Source organism: Misgurnus anguillicaudatus, chromosome 22 (genome assembly GCF_027580225.2).
Source record: "Misgurnus anguillicaudatus chromosome 22, ASM2758022v2, whole genome shotgun sequence".
NCBI lineage: Eukaryota > Metazoa > Chordata > Actinopteri > Cypriniformes > Cobitidae > Misgurnus > Misgurnus anguillicaudatus.
In genome coordinates this window covers 2329029-2345481 of record NC_073358.2, presented here as the reverse complement: position 1 = coordinate 2345481, position 16453 = coordinate 2329029, and the positions used below count along the sequence as shown (strand labels likewise).

General features: G+C 37.1%; 1 protein-coding gene across 3 annotated transcripts in view; it reads right to left on the bottom strand.

Moving 5' to 3' along the window:
• Positions 1 to 1424: 1424 nt before the first annotated feature.
• fer (fer (fps/fes related) tyrosine kinase) overlaps positions 1425 to 16453 on the bottom strand; it is a 69996-nt gene continuing 54967 nt past the window's right edge. For all 3 annotated transcript variants that reach the window (XM_073861109.1, XM_073861110.1, XM_073861111.1), the window contains exons 11-19: positions 16228 to 16431; positions 14968 to 15090; positions 12455 to 12511; positions 11875 to 11990; positions 11675 to 11769; positions 11408 to 11531; positions 7846 to 8000; positions 6373 to 6495; positions 1425 to 5695 (exon numbers count right to left, since the gene is read on the bottom strand). In XM_073861109.1, the coding sequence (XP_073717210.1) occupies positions 5559 to 5695; positions 6373 to 6495; positions 7846 to 8000; positions 11408 to 11531; positions 11675 to 11769; positions 11875 to 11990; positions 12455 to 12511; positions 14968 to 15090; positions 16228 to 16431 (1134 nt within the window). In that variant the 3' untranslated portion in view covers positions 1425 to 5558. The remainder of the gene's footprint in view (positions 5696 to 6372; positions 6496 to 7845; positions 8001 to 11407; positions 11532 to 11674; positions 11770 to 11874; positions 11991 to 12454; positions 12512 to 14967; positions 15091 to 16227; positions 16432 to 16453) is intronic.

The window sequence follows — 16453 nt, the reverse complement described above, 5'->3', positions numbered from 1 at the left end:
TTTTGCTTACATTTTTCTGCTTGTTTTATGCACAAAATCACTTAAATTTGATATTTTTGGTCTAAAAACTAGGGGTGTCACAATTAATCGAGTGTGTGATGCATCGCAATTCGGGTGTGGACGATTCTGCATCGATGCAGTAATAAACCATAATCGATTATAGCCTGCTGACGTCATTCGTCGCGTACAGGTATGTGGCGGTAGAAAAAATGGCGGAGGGTTGTTAGACACAAGTGATAAAAAATGCACTTAAAGTACTTAAAAACACTAATTGACAGTTTTATGCACTTTTAGTTTTTCCTAATGTTTTAGTTTTAAATGTTGCTGTTGTCTGCTGCTTACAGAACAAGTTTGTCTAGTTTCCTATTAAGAAGTATACTTTAGTTGAAGAAAACAAAATAAAAAGGAGTTTACATACTGTATCTGCCTTCTTACATTCATCAATATAAATGTAGCAATGTGCAGTAATAAAAAAAGGATGCGATGCATCGTAACATCGAATTAAATCGAATCATTAATAATCGGATTCGAATCGAGGAACTAGTGAAGATTCACACTTCTACTAAAAACTAGACTTATTTTCTTGGGTGGTTTTGCTCATCAAGAAAATGCATCTTAATTTAAGAATTTTTAGATATTTTTACTAAAAACAAGACAAAAATGCAAAGATTTTTTTCTTAAATCATTTTTTGCAGTGTACTCATTACACTCATTAAGAGAATAGGAACAACCCTTTTAGACTGTGCGCTAGGCGCTTAAACCATTTTCCCGTCGTTAAATTGGGAAAAGTGGATTCAGATTATCTTAAGAACCAAAGTTTTTTTTGTGTAAGTATAAAACTAGTACGTGTAAAAAGGGCACTTTAACTACATTGTGGAATTCTTCTGATGGCTATTTCTAGCAGGATAATGCATCATGTCACAAAGCTCAAATCATCTCAAACCGGTTTCTTAATCATGATTCATGAGTTCACTGTACACCAATGGCCTCCACAATCACCAGATCTCAATCCAATAGAGCATCTTTGGTATGTGGTGGAACGGGAGATTCGCATCATGGATGCACAGTCAACAAATCTGATGCTATCATATATGGACCAAAATCTCAGAAATGTTTCCACCACCTTGATTAATCTTTCTTATTGTTGATTAATGCATTCATAGTACATGAACTAAATGTTAAGTTATAACTTTGGATTTTAGAAATGTGTTAGTAAATGGTGAAACATAAATAAATGCACAAGTATGTGCATTGTTAGTTAATGTTAGCTAACACATCAACTAATTTTAACAAATGCAACTTTAATGTACCATATTTCTTAATGTTGACAGTGACACCTCCTTTTATTTACCTTTTCAGGTCTGATTGTCATAAAAAGATAACCATTTTATCAATCACATGTACTAATTGATTCAAGCTACAACTTCAGACTCAAAAAAAAACTTTATTGCATGTGTACAATATAAACAATAAGCAGACATTGTTATAGTTGAATGTCCATCAGAGATGTGCTACAATAGAACAGACACGGATGAAAAAAGTACATGAATACAGGATCAGATTTAAATGTCAACCATTTATCTTGGCATATTTCCTATTTAGGTGGGTGGAGTGAAGCATTAGTTTGAGGATCAAAATTCCAGTGTTGATTTTCCACTCTTGTTCAAGATTTTCACCAAATCAAGACGACCATTACAACTTTATATATGTATGTAAGGGGATGTTTTTAAAAGCATAAAAAGGATAAAAGTGCAATATATATTTTTTCATCATAGAAATAAATAGTTCAGAAAAGAGCAGAGTTTAGGAATTCAGGGAAAATGAACTGCAATAAAATAAAACCTTAACAAATGGGCCTAAAAGGAAATAGTTTATCGTAATATTTTCCCAATAGAATAACACAAATGTCAAAAGTTGAGAGAAATACTGGCGTTCGCTTTAATACACTGACAGTAGAAGTTACGGTAAATGATACAAAAAGCTCAACGATTAAAATGCTAAAATAATATTACAGTATTTCAAATAAATAAAAAAACAAACAAACACACTACAGGGATAATTGCTTTGACATTAAAAAGAAACAAATCGAAAGAGCTCACTCACCAGTAGTTGAATTGACGTAAGCTCAGCTTCACTCAAAAAAAAAAAAAAACCAATAACATTTATCAGAACCCATTTTGAATAATAAATCAAATCTGCACTATACAGTAGCTTTATGTAGGAATTGTCACCACTTGCATGATTACAGATGAAATTTTGTCTGTGTTAGAGTAATGGCAACATCTTTGGAAAGAAACACGATGGGATCCTCTTTACATCGTCCAAATGTGCAAATATTAGAGCAGTCTTCAATCGCTACTGTTAAAGTCGTAAAACGACACAATGAAAGTTGAGGCGTATTCCTGATAGACGTCCACATTAGTTTTTGCAGTGAAAAAACAAACAACCTAGAAAATTCTTACATTGCTGAATCTACAAAAAGTATTTACAAAATACAAAAGGAATGCTTGTTAGAGAATAAACCTCGAAGGAACCACTATTCCATTTTTTTTGTCATGCAAATGGAACGAGAAAATTATGTGACTTGGAAAACTCTGCAGTATGCTGGTGAGAAGTTAAAGTGACAAACGTGGAAAGCAATGGCACCTGATGAAAACGGCTGGAGACGATTACAAAAATCCTAATACAAAACAGTCTAGCCAACCCTGTAATACTTGTGCGGGTAAATACATATCCGTGTGTGTGGTGTTTGGAAGAGAAAACCTGATCATAAGAGCAACAGCACAAGAATAACATCAAAAAGATACAAATAAACGTGTCTGTGACTGGCTTTGGTACCAGAAACACCTTTTCATGAACAGAGATTGAAACCACAGTAAGTTTTGGACAGAGCTTGAGGTGATGTCTAGAAAATATCAGTGTAATAATTCAACCAAAAATTGTGTTTCAGATCCGTATGAATTATTTCATGGAAGACACATATTTGAAAACCGTAATTCATCCAATAAAAGACCAAATCACATCAAACCTGGGGTGACGCATCTTCACATGGCATGTCTACATGTTACGTGATAAATTTGGTTTGTTATTCACACAATGTTTTACTCCACTTGAATTAAAAATCCTGAGAATTTAATCACCCCCATGAGTAAATTATGTTTATGTCTTTCTTTCTAAAGTCACACTGCAAAAAATTATTTAAGAAAAAATGTCTTAGTATTTTTGTCTTGTTTTCAGTAAAAATATCTAAAAATTCTTAAATTAAGATGCTTCTTCCCGATGAGCAAAATGAACCAAGAAAACAAGTCCAGTTTCCAGACCAAAAACATCAAATTTAAGCGATTTTAACAAGCAACAAAATCTGCCAATGGGGTAAGCAAAAAAATCTTGAACATTTTTCTTAAACAGTAATTTCAAGAAAAATTAGCTTACCCCATTGGCAGATTTCTCTACCTGTTTTGTGCACAAAATCACTTCAATTGGAGTGATTTTGTGCATAAAACAAGCAAAAAAAAAAATCTGCCAATGTGGTAAGCAAGAAAATCTTGAACATTTTTCCTAAACACTAAATTCAAGATTTTTAGCTTGCTTTATGCACAAAATCACTTAAATTTGATATTTTTGGTGTAAAGACTTATTTTCTTGGGTCACTTTGCTCATCAAGAAAAAGCATCCCAATCCAAAAATGTTTAGATATTTTTACTAACAAGAAGACAAGATTTTTTTTCTTGAAAATCATTTTTGCAGTGCAAGAAGAAATTTTAGTTTTTTTTAAGGATTTTTCTCCATACAGTGGACTTTAGTGAACCTCGACAGTTTACACTGCAAAAAAAGATTTAAGAAAAAAAATCTTTGTATTTTTGTCTTGTTTTCAGTAAAAATATCTAAAAATTCTTAAATTAAGATGCTTTTTCTTAAGTATAAGTGTAGATTTTAGACCAAAAATATAAAATTTAAGTGATTTTTGTGCATAAAACAAGCAAAAAAATCTTGAACATTTTTCTTAAACACTAAATTCAATAAAGTTTTGCTTGTTTTATGCACACTTAAATTTGATATTTTTTTGGTCTAAAAACTAGACTTATTTTCTTGGGTCATTTTGCTCATCAAGAAAAAGCATCTTAAGTAATGAATCTAAAAACAAGACAAAAACACCAATAATCTTCTTCTTGAAAATCATCTTTTGCAGTGCAAGAAATTTAGTTTTTTTAAAGGATTTTTCTCCACACTTCAAAAAATGATTTTCAAGAAAAATGTTCTTAGTATTTCTGTCTTGTTTTCAGTAATATCTAAAAATTCGTAAATTAAGATGCTTTTTCTTGATGAGCAAAATGACCCAAGAAAATAAGTCTATATTAAATTTAAGTGATTTTGTTCGTAAAACAAGCAAAAAAAATCTTGAATTTAGTGTTTAGGAAAAATGTTCAAGATTTTCTTGCTTACCACATTGGCAGTTTTTTTGCTTGTTTTATGCACAAAATCACTTCAATTTGATATTTTTGGTCTAAAATCTAGACGTATTATTAAAAGTAAGCATCTAATTTAAGAATTTTTGGATATTTCCACAGAAAACAGGACAAAAATACTAAGAAAGTCATTTTTTGCAGTGCAGTTTTAATGCAGCTTCAAAGGGTTTTAAACGATCCAATCGAGGCATAATTTTGGTCTGTTTTTCATATGAAGCTTTTATGACTCCTTTTATCGTTTTGAAACTCGGCCACCCCAGTCTTCATTTATTTCCATATAGAACGAAAGAGTTTGGACATAATGCAAAACACCTTTTTTGTGTTACATGCAAGAAAAACTCAAACTCATGATCATCTTAGCTTTGGGTGAACAAATAACATGAACCACAAAGAGGTGAAATGTTAAATGAGTCGATGGATGTCGTGTCCATGGCATTCAAATGGTCCACAATACTTGAGCGAGCAAGCAGCTGGCAAACGGTTTGGTTTTCCTGCTAAGGCCGCCTGACTGCAGTATTTCGGTTCATTATAAATTGCACTTAGGTAATCCTATGCATTTGGTCTTATTGCTTGATGAGTGCTGACATTTAACACAATAAAAGTCCTTATGTTTGCGAACTCGTTTACAAACATCTATCCGAAAAGGTCCTATTACTTCACAAATGCAAATAAAAATGACATGAGTTCATGTTTAGGACGTTTAAAAAAATCCTTTGTTGTCGGGTGGACGAAGTCCAATTTCAGAATTCACCCAACATGATGTACTTCAATCAGAAATACTCGACGGTTTACTGCTACCTATCAAAAGCTTACTTAGCTTAACTGTGGGTAGTTACAAGACAAAAAAAAGACAAGGGGAAATCTGCATAATATTGACATCAGAGCAAAGTGTCGACCTTAACTCCATGTTAATGGCTCAAAACAGCTGGTGCATAGGCAGTTCACACAGTGATTATGTGACGAGAACTCTTTAGTACGATAATAACGTGTGATTTAAAGGGCGAAACGTTTGTTGCGTTTCTCTCTGTAGATTACGGATCATCTGGATGTGAATGGTGGGTTTGGCTTCTTGGTCCGTTTCTTAATTCTAGGTTATTTTTTCTTGATAGCGGCCAGTTCTTTCTGAATGTCGGCAAATTTGGGACGATGTTCGGCGTTGTACTCCCAACATCGTTGCATGATTCTGTAGACCTCGTCTGGGCATTTTTGCGGGCACGACATTCTGTATCCTAAAAAAGGACACAAAGGTAACTTTAGCAGTGCTGATTTCAACTTTTACCCCGCCAGCGTTTTAAAAAAAGGTTGTCAGCCAGCGCCAGCATGTTTTTTTCACAAAAGTTGAATGCCTTCCAGAAAATGTTCTTCTTTAAATATATAAACATACAACATATCAAATGAATGAACGGACTCTCTGCTTTCAAACAAAAAAGTTTCATTCTACCTTCATTTGTTCTCTTTATCACCTCTCAAATTTCTTAAAAATTAAATATCAAAAGGACTTTTGATAGAGATCAGATTCAGAGCGATGATCAAAACATACACAGAGTTTGAACTGTTTGCCTTAGGGGGATACTTCCAGGTTTTATAAGTTAATATAAAATAATACCGGAAAAACGGATTGCCGTAAAAACTCGTCATTGGCAAGGAAGCGAGTTAACTTTTCAATGGCGGGGAAAGAGTTAAAGAAGAGATATTGAGAGTTGATATGTAAGAGTGATTGAAATTGTTGAGCAAACATGAAATTGACTAAAATCTTGACTAAGACTATAATCATGTTGAAGTAATATTGGACTAGTTGTTTGCAATACTGCCTACTATTTTTAATGCCCTTTTTTTCTGATCTGTGATTGGGCCTCTTACGTGGTGATGTCACAAGTGGGAGCTAAGGGGAAACAAATTGGTTTACCTTTCTCAACCTGCTCTCGAGCCTGCTGGTTGGTCATTCCCGGATAAGGACACACTCCTAGACTAAAGGTTTCCCACAGAAGAATCCCGTAGCTCCACACATCACTCTCGGAGCTGTATCTCCCTGTAAAAATAAATTTATTTATTTTATTTTTCCTTAAAATTTAACATTTATCTACTGTGTAGTAGAGGTCTTCTTCTCAGGTAAAAGGGATTCAGGTCATTTTTTTGGACCTGACGTGCATAAATAATTTTTTTGAAAGAAAGACCCGACGCGAGACAAACCCGAGAAAATTAGACACGAGTCCGACCCGACCCAGTGGCGATTTTTATGAATGTAAACTTCTGCAGCAGCACACGCACCAGACAGAAAGAAAACCTGGTGGCCTTACATTCAATTTGGCCCGCTGCTCCATTTATTTTCTCTTTTATCTAACGACGACACCAATGTAACCACTAAATTGGGCGTTCAAAATTGATTGACAGGTCTGTCTCAAAGAAAATTAACCTACCGCCAGCCACAAAATGTTGCAAGGGTTTTTGAAAAACAAAGGAGGGGTTGGAAAAGGACTTGATGCACGCGCGCACACGCAAAATAGTTGGGGTCTTCTCAGGTCCGTTCGCCAAAAACACATTTATTTTAAATTACTCGAGATCTGATGCCGCTAATATTATACCCAACCCGTGTCCGACACACACGAGAAAATTTTAGACCTGAACCGCTTGGGTTGGACCTCAGGTTTTTGGATCCAAATGGACCCGTGAAGACCTCTACTGTGTAGATACAACCTGAGATCCATCACAACTCAAATGAGTATTGTTATCCAAAGACATCAGTTTCTAAAATATTTCTGGTTGTCATGTACTTACAAAACTGATCCATAAAATCACAAACCGGGTTTCCATTAAAGATTTGCGAATTTTTTTTAAAATATCGCTAAAAAATATCGTGAAATGATGGCGTTTCCGTTAAACCATGTTATGCGACTAAAATAGAGTTTTAGGAGTGTTCGACTTCATACGCTGCTGCGCAGACCGACAATGGTGGATGACAAATACCGCAAGAGTGATCCGAAGAAACGCATACAGAGCAGACGACTCTCCAGTTGCGCTTGTGGTATTTTGATGTCATCCGCCTATTTGTCTGCATGGTGCCATACAAAGTCGAACACACCTCTTCTGTCTTGTCCCCCAACCAAACATACTTCACCGTATTTAAAGAATGATCATGTGTATCTTACGCACGTCAATTAAAATGTGGAATAAAAACAATTGGATGCAGTTTCGAATTACCTGAAAAACCACCTCACCCAAGCATAAAAACTTGTTCGCGATTAAATGAGTTTCTGCAAAACTGACGCCTTTTCCATTCGCAATTTCAGTTTGCCCAATTTGAAGGGTAATGGAAATGCGCCTACTGATTTGTGGTCAGGCAGACATTTCAGCAAATGAATCCACACTGCTTCTACTTTACCATAGTTTAATGCTTCTGGTGCAGTCCACTTGATTGGGATCTGTTTCAAGCCGGATGAAGAGTAGATGCCATCGTCCTCTTGCCGGGACATCCCAAAATCGCTGATCTTCAGCAAGTTGTTTTCTCCCACGAGGCAGTTGCGAGCAGCAAGATCTCTGACAAATTAATAGCAATAGTTTAGCATTACAGCAGCAACACAAATGTCAGCCACAGCAACTCTCAATCCCAAAAGGACTGTGATTGGTTAATCCCCCAACCAGCATTGAGAAAAATAATAGGTTAAATGTAATGCTGCGTTCACACCAGCCGCAGTAGAGGCAGCAAAAAGGCGCTATTCGCTCGTAGTCGGACGCTTGAACATTTGAGTTTACTCGCTTCATTCGCGCTTGAAATTCTAGTCATTCGAAACATTCCCGTGGAAATTCGCGTCATGGGAGGGGCTTCTGCGACTCCGCTGAGACTCCGCTCGCTTCCTGTGATCACGTCACTGCTACAGCAAGGTCCTGATTAATGCGGCGTGGAAATCCACCGAAGTTCAGATTTTTCAACTTGCACGTTTCCTGCGGCAACGCTCAATTTGTGCCGAACACGCCATCCGCGCCGCAGGGGGTCTAATCGCGTCTTTGCATTGACTCCCGCTTGCCGCCTCTACCGCGTCTGGTGTGAACGCTACATAAGCGTTGCTCTGACTGCTTCCATATGTTGCATTTGTCTGGATATTATTGTACCACTTAATTATTTTGCCAAATACCTAGTAAATATTCGAAAAAGGACAATTGTTGTGTACGGTATCAACAGCATTGTTTTTATTTTTTTGCTGTTTTGCCCGTTTATAAGCCATAGGATAAGCCATGTCTGGGAAACCGCCCCTAAATGGTATACATGGTTTCTTATGCAAGTCCCATTAGTAAAACAAACGCCTAATATAAAGTGTCTTATATAATGTAAAAAGAAAGCCTAAAAGAAACAGGTCATCAATTATTTTCCAATAGTTTCTATCCAAAACCTTTCCAACCAACGATTTAAGATTCTGGTCTACGGTTACTGCTGTGACACATTTTTGCTGAGCATATATCCTGTGCTACAGAACTATATTAGGCTGTCACATCCCAAAAATTGCCCTGCTGACATGAGATGGGAAAAGACAGTGGGGGATAGTGGGAGAAAGAGAGCTGATCAGACAGAAACGCTTAACGTGATCATGTCTGAGAGTAAATGGATTTTAGCGGGGTGCTGCTGATAGAGCCATCACTGTGAGAGAGACGAGGGCTCATTTCTGAGGCGTGACTTTATTCTGGCCCTCTCAGCAGGTCGGGACTCGGACTCAATGCGGCAAGCATATTTCACAGTTTAAAAATCAGCTGAAGACACCGGGTCTTTATGTTTTATTGCATGGCTGAGTTGTTTAGATAAAGAGAATGGAAATAGCTGACATTTACCATATACCTGTACAACAAGCACATATACAGAGAGAACAATTTTAGGGCTTCTGCAGATTTCACCAAGTAAATCGGAGAACTTTTTAGACCATTAGGGGCGGTTCACATTTTGTGTCTAAATCCACACGGAAAACACGAGCGTCTTGTCACATGACCTGCAGTGCGCTTGTGGCATTCTAGAAAGTTGAAATGTTTTTAACTCGATCCGTGCCGACACGCCTGGAAAAAACGAGCGGGTCCCTTCTGTTATAAGCGCGCACCTACATTTGCAATAACGAACTTGAGCGCGCAAAAGACGCGAAATGTGAATCGCCACTTATAAATGAAATTTAAGACCTGTAACACGACAATAGATATTTTCTTATTTATTTAAATAATTTTCTTATTTAGATTTATAGCCTATTATTTAGATTTTTTTGGGTTTTTCAAGAATATTTAACTTCCATGACAAAAAAAAGATGTATTTTCTAGAAAAATATTTTTTTACTTTGTTAGAGTTCAGTTTTAACAGTTTATCTATCCTGCACCTGAATGATTTAGCGATGTTAGAGACCAGAAACAATTCCTCGGAAACAAATCATGTTCCATGAAGATATTTTCTAAAATGTACTACCGTAAATATATCAAACCTTTATTTTTGTGAGTGGATACAGCAAAATTGCTAGCAAAATTGACCAGAAACTCTCCTTAAAACTTGATCTCCTTTTCTCTACCGGCACTTTGGTGATTTCCCATTCAAGTTTGTTTTTTACGAATCAACATTCAGTCCACAAGGTCATTACAGCAGTAAGGCAGTAGAGAGCACTTTTGATTAGTAATACGTGTTGATACTTCGTTTAGACTTTGAACTTTAACCTCCTAAGACCCGAGCTTAGTTTTTTTCCTATTTCTTCCAGCTATTTGGGGTTAGGAAGAACCAATAAATAAAACAACCAAATATTTTTCTTTGAACATGAAGCAGTGTAATTGTCCACGTTTGTGTACAACAGGTTCCAGTTACACAGAATTAAGTATTATGGTGCAAACAAAAAAATGTGGTGTCCACGTATGTGGACACACCAGGTCTTAGGATGTTAAATATAATCTTTCATATCATTTTACTGGACAGATTGGAGTCTATTGGAATCACAGGCATTGTCCCGACCTGGTTTCAATCTTATTTAACGGGTTGTACTCCGTTTGTACAGCTGAAGCAGTCTTCTTGTTTTGCCACTGGGGTTCCGCATGGCTCTGTTTTGGGTCCTCTTTCATTCATCATCTACCTTCTGCCTCTTGGTACCGTAATATTCTTTAGAAAATATGCTATTCAATTTCACTGCTACGCAGATAACACTCAGCTCTACCTGTCCTCCAAACTTACTTTTAATTATCCTCCATCTATTCTCTCAGACTGTGTATTTGAAATTAAAGAGTGATTTATATCAAACCCTTTTAAATTAAATGGTGGTAAAACTAAGATCCTGCTAATTGGTTCAAAAGTCTAAATGTTCTTCTGTGATATTCAATGATTCCCTAGTCCCCGTCTCTACACAGGCTAAATCCTTGGGTGTCATCGTGATAGTATAAATGATATATATATAGTGTAGTTCACACATAACATCAATCATCTTCTACTAAAAAGAAATAAGTAAAAAGACTGAATAAATTTTACCGAACAATAACGTTTTAAATGTTTTAAACAGCATTGAGTAAAAGGCGTGCATGCTTTAAAAATGCAGCAAAATTGTCGGCAGTGTGAGAGTATTTTTAAGTGTCTGAGAAAGATCCTACTTTCAGCCAAGCATTTTTGGTTGCCAAACATTTGGTACATCCCCAGTACATTTTCATAAATAAAATACTCAAGATATTCAACTTTTTTTTTTGTAAATTTACCATTGTAGACTTCTTGAAAATGTTAAACTTTACAGTACAGAGGGGTCTAAGAGATGAGAATGGACAAAGTACTGCATTATTATTTAGATAAAACCATCAAAATGAGTGTATCAATGAGAAGAAACAGAGACTTCTGTGCTGTTTTCCACCAATAAGCAAGAAAAAACAGCTAAATGCAATGCCAAATACAGCTTTATGCTGGTTCTGGATTGTTTGAAGCCTGCTTCAGTTGCTTATTTTTCTCTTCTTACCTGTGTATGCAGTTCTTTAGCTCAAGGTATGCCATTCCTCCAGCGGCATCTAATGCGAACTTCACCAGTTGTTTTGTCTTAAGATCCTCCTTTTTCTTTCGTAGGAACGATAAAAAGTCTCCGCCTGTTGAAAAATAGCACGAGAAATGAGCTATGGACAAGCAACACATTAAAAGAGACAACGACATCTAAAGCAAAGTGTATGACAACTTTTAATGAGGAAGGTTTTCGGCAGCTAATGGTTGACGCAAGATCCAGTTTACTGACCTGGTACGAGTTCCATTACTATGTAAATGGGCTGCCGTTGGGTACAGACGCCTATTAACTTCACAATGTTGGCGTGATCATATTGCTTCAGGATCCTAGAGTTGGTGGAAGCAAAAAATGAATATGGACATTCTTGCAATGTTTTATACATTCGAGTGTTATGTAAAATGCATATGTCTGTAAGGTTTATATGAGTTCACCTGGCTTCTGAGAGGAACTTTAGCTTGAGCTCCTGTGGTAGATCCTCCTTACAAGTTTTTACTGCCACGGGGGTTTTATCTCGCAATGTTCCTTTGAAAACCTCACCAAAATTCCCCTATAACAACATTTAGGGAAAACAAATTTCATAAAACACATCAAATACCATTGTTTTACCATCTGATAACATGACAGTATATTGTATTGTCTTGTAACACATCATGTAAATACCATAAGGTAGCGTGCACACCAAAGCGTTTATGCCGGCTTATGTTTTTAATGGAACGTTTTTGAATACGTTTTTCCGCGTTCAGCGCTGAGAGTTGAACATTTTTTAACTTTGGGTGAAAAGCTCAGCTCGTCAATGTCACACACGGCTGTCCAATCACAGTGGAGGATTGTGGCGCATTGTTTAATGACTGATAAACAAAGCAGAAGTATCATAGCAACCAAAGCGCTCGGCTGAAAAAAGCTGGCAAGCACCTAAGGTCAGTGTCCGCCTGGCGTTTTCAGATGCGTTTTGGTGTACACGCCCCTAATATTACAATACATTTTCCTGACCACGTGCACAAAAAGGCTTACTTTGCCAAGGAGCTCTCCAAGAATGACGTCTTCGTGATTGAGGATCCATTTCTTATCCTGCGAAAACAAACAAAAGTGGGAAATTAGCATTGCGACACATGTTCATTAATGAAGTAATGACTCGTGTGGAGACAAATGGATAAAGAGATGCTATGTGCTTTGTGTGTCAGACACTATTGTAATAGTCTGCTAAATGATAATGATGCAATTATCACATCCAACACATGGACAGAGATGTACTGTGAAATCTTCTTAAAGCGTGAGTTCAGTCCATTAACGTCAGGTCCCTTTCTACAGTCCATGAATTTTTTTTACTAAAAGATCAAAATAATTACCAATGCAAATGTATGTTACAGGCTGACAATTATTCTGACCATGACTATGTATCTTTTTATCACTCCCTGCCTGTCATAAGACACGCAAGAATCAATGAGATTCAATGGTATAGAAGTACCGCCATATTTAAATTTACCACATCATTCTCGGTTTTTAGTATCGATGACTAAATAAGCTCTAAATATGAATTGTTTTCTTCAGAAGACAAGCATTAACCCAATAGTCATTTGGACCACTAATGATGGATTAATGTGCTTTTTGGTGCTTTGCCACAGTGCTATTGAGTATACACGTTAACTATGACACTAATAGTTAGGGCTGTCAAGATTATGAGATTTGGCTAACAGGTAATTGTCAATAACTTATGGCGATTATTACGATTAATTACCTGTTTTATGGCTTTGACGTTTATGACAATTAATTGTCTGTTTTGTTTCTTTGACATTTAATTCATATAATTTTTTTGTTTGCTCATGAAATAATTTTCACACATTGTTGTGATTATTTAAATTCAATCTTTTGCCAAGTTTACCTGGCAGTAATATTAATGCACTGATCTGATACGGTCTCCTTTATACATGTGCTGCAGCTCCCCCTTGTGTTTTTAGAGAGATGTGCAATCATTGCGGTGATCTGAAATCATCGCAATGAGGTCAAACAATCGTGATGAGATGATAATTTAATCATTGTGACAGCTCAACTGATAGTGGCACATTTAAATAACCATTAAGCTGAATATAAGGACAAGTGAAGTGGAGTGTCTTCATTAACCTGGACAGTTATATACTACACACCAGGGGGGTTACTAGGTGGGTCAGTTCTAAAGCCTTGGGTATGCTAGTGCGTGCCGTCCGCATGACGTCATTTTTGTCATCAGGAGGGTCCGCGGCCGTCCGCACGCTGCCCAAAATTCGAGACAGAGGGGACAGTGCGCGGACAGTCCGCGTACAACAGCGCATGCGCTTAAAAATATTAGGAAACAAACACTTATACAAAGGAAATAGACAGCATTTGCACACAGACTATCGTTTTTTCTTTATTAATTCTTACTTTTTCCAAGAACATAAAGCTGTGGAGCATTTTCGTCACCATAATGTTTGATTTCTGTTCTTTGTTTTCTTGTTGTTTGTTGTAAACTGTGTGTGCAATGGTGGATCTGCTACTTTTCTTCACCTATCATAAATGTTTTAATTTACTGTAAATGTCACCAAATCAGTGCTGGCATGACGGCCAGGTAGATTAATAATAAGAAATCGTTTATATTCCGAACATGTCGAACTGCAAAAAATTATTTAAGAAAAAAAATTCTTAGTATTTTTGGCTTGTTTTCAGTTAAAATATTTAAAAATTCTTAAATTAAGATGCTTTTTCTTGATGAGCAAAACAACCCAAGAAAATAAATCTAGTTTTAGACAAAAAATATCGAATTTAAGTGATTTTGTGCATAAAACAAGCAAAATAAATCTGCCAATGGGGAAAGCAAATGTTTCTTGAATTTTTCTTGAATTTAGTGTTTAAAAAAATATTTTTTTGCTTGTTTTAAGCACAAATTCACTTAAATTTGATATTTTTTGTCTAAAAACGGAACTTATTTTCTTGGGTCATTTTGCTCATCAAGAAAATATATCTTGATTTAAGATATTTGTACTGAAAACAAGACAAAAATACTAAGAATTTTTTTTCTTGAAAATCATTTTTGCAGTGTACTATTCAAATACATCAGAAATATTTCTCATGACCACCACAGCATTCATTGGGGTCTGATAGTGTTTCTAGTCTTTATCTTGCAAGGTGCAACAGAAACATCAGCACTATTTTGATTTCAGTCTGGCCGAGGTGCTTTTCACCCCATCATCAAAAAGCCATCGGCGCGGCAGGCAATCATCCGACCTGACAGATCCACACAGACACGCAAGCTCCCCAGGGAATCCAGCCAGTACGGACCACCCTCAAGGAAGACGTCTAAACTGACATCTAGCCCTACATCAAACCTCAAAGTACACAACATTTTATTTGAAGTCTAATGCGGCCAGTCAAAATAAGCAATCCGCACCGTGAACATTTATTTAATAGCTTCATGGCTTTACATTTGAAACACATTTATAGCTTTGATAGAGAAAGTGTATCACAGGACTCACAGAGAGTCAAACAGCTTGTTAAAATGAAAAAGGTGTTACCTTTATGACAGGGTTTAAAAGGATAACCCCAGATTTCTTGGTGATGACTTGTTTAGTTGAGTAGTGATGCTCTATGAGCTGTGGGATGGTGGGGAAGCCAGTGCCTTCAAATCTGTACTGATTCTGAGGACAAAGATCATGACAAAAAAAATTAGACACTTCTATAAAGCTAATATTCAGTAGGACTAACGGTACATTCACATGGGACGTAAGCGTTAACGCTAGACAGAAGGCGTGTCTGAAGCGAGGCCATCAGCCAATCACAGTGGCCGCAACACATGCTCCTTCTGTTTTCTTGTCTTGCATAAAAGTAATTGGCTGGCTCTGCACTAGGTCATTTGCATTAGGCGATCTGATTGGCTGACGCACACGTTGGCGCTTAAAGTTGAAGAATGTTTAACCGCAAGCAACGGTGACGCGATGCAGACAGATCCACAATTTAGTTCGGCAATGCATGATGTCAACGATTCAAAGTAAATAAGAGGCGTTAACGCTGGCGCCCCCTCTGTGAATGAACTGTAATGCTGCGTTCAGACCAGCCGTGGTAGAGGCATCAAGCGCGAGTGATTTCAATGTTAAGTCAATGTAAAGACGCGGTGATGCACATCTGGATGCGAATGAGGCGTCAAGTGTAGCGCGGTAGACGCAATTCAGCCTCATTTGCCCGTCTAGTTCGCACAAATTGAGCGTTGTCGCGTCAAACGCGCAAGTTGAAAAATGTGAACTCTGGCGGAAAAACGCGCCACGTTAACCTATCAGGAGCTTGCTCTAGTTGTGACGTGATTACAGGAAGCGAGCAGAGTTGCAGAATCCCCTCCCATGACGCATATTTCCGCATGAATGTCTCAATGTCTAGAATTTCATGCGCGGCTTTCACGCATGAATGAAGCGAGTAAACTCAAAATGTTCAAGCGGGAAACTAGACGCGAATTTGACGCCTCAAACGCGGCTGCTGTGAACCCACGGTAAGGTTGCAAAGGGGCAAAAGGTTTCCGGTATATTTATATGTTCTGCTGAACACAAAGACATTTTGAGCTATGTTTGTAACCAAACAGTTTTTGAGCACCATTGACTTACATTTTTTTCCTACTATGGAAGTCAATGGTATTCCTGCTTGATTACAAATCTTCTTTTATAAGAATGTATACAGGTTTGTAACAACACGAGGGTGTTTATTCATTTGATTTGCTCAACACCATAAGCATTCACAACCAAAATCTCAACAAAAGTGTATATTATGTCTCTTTATCATACACTCACATCAGCAAACTGAATGATGAAATGTCTGCGCTGTCCTTCTGAAAACACTGACAGCACATATTCTCCAGGTTTGCCGTGGCTCTCGCGCACCAGGAAGTCTCCCTGCTGCTTCACCAGCTCATGGGCCTCCATCCTGGGAATTGCCCCGTGATACCACTCCTGCTCGCCCAGCGGTTTCTCACTGGTGGGGATCACGTCAAAAAACTGAAAAGAAAAAGCGGTCAGA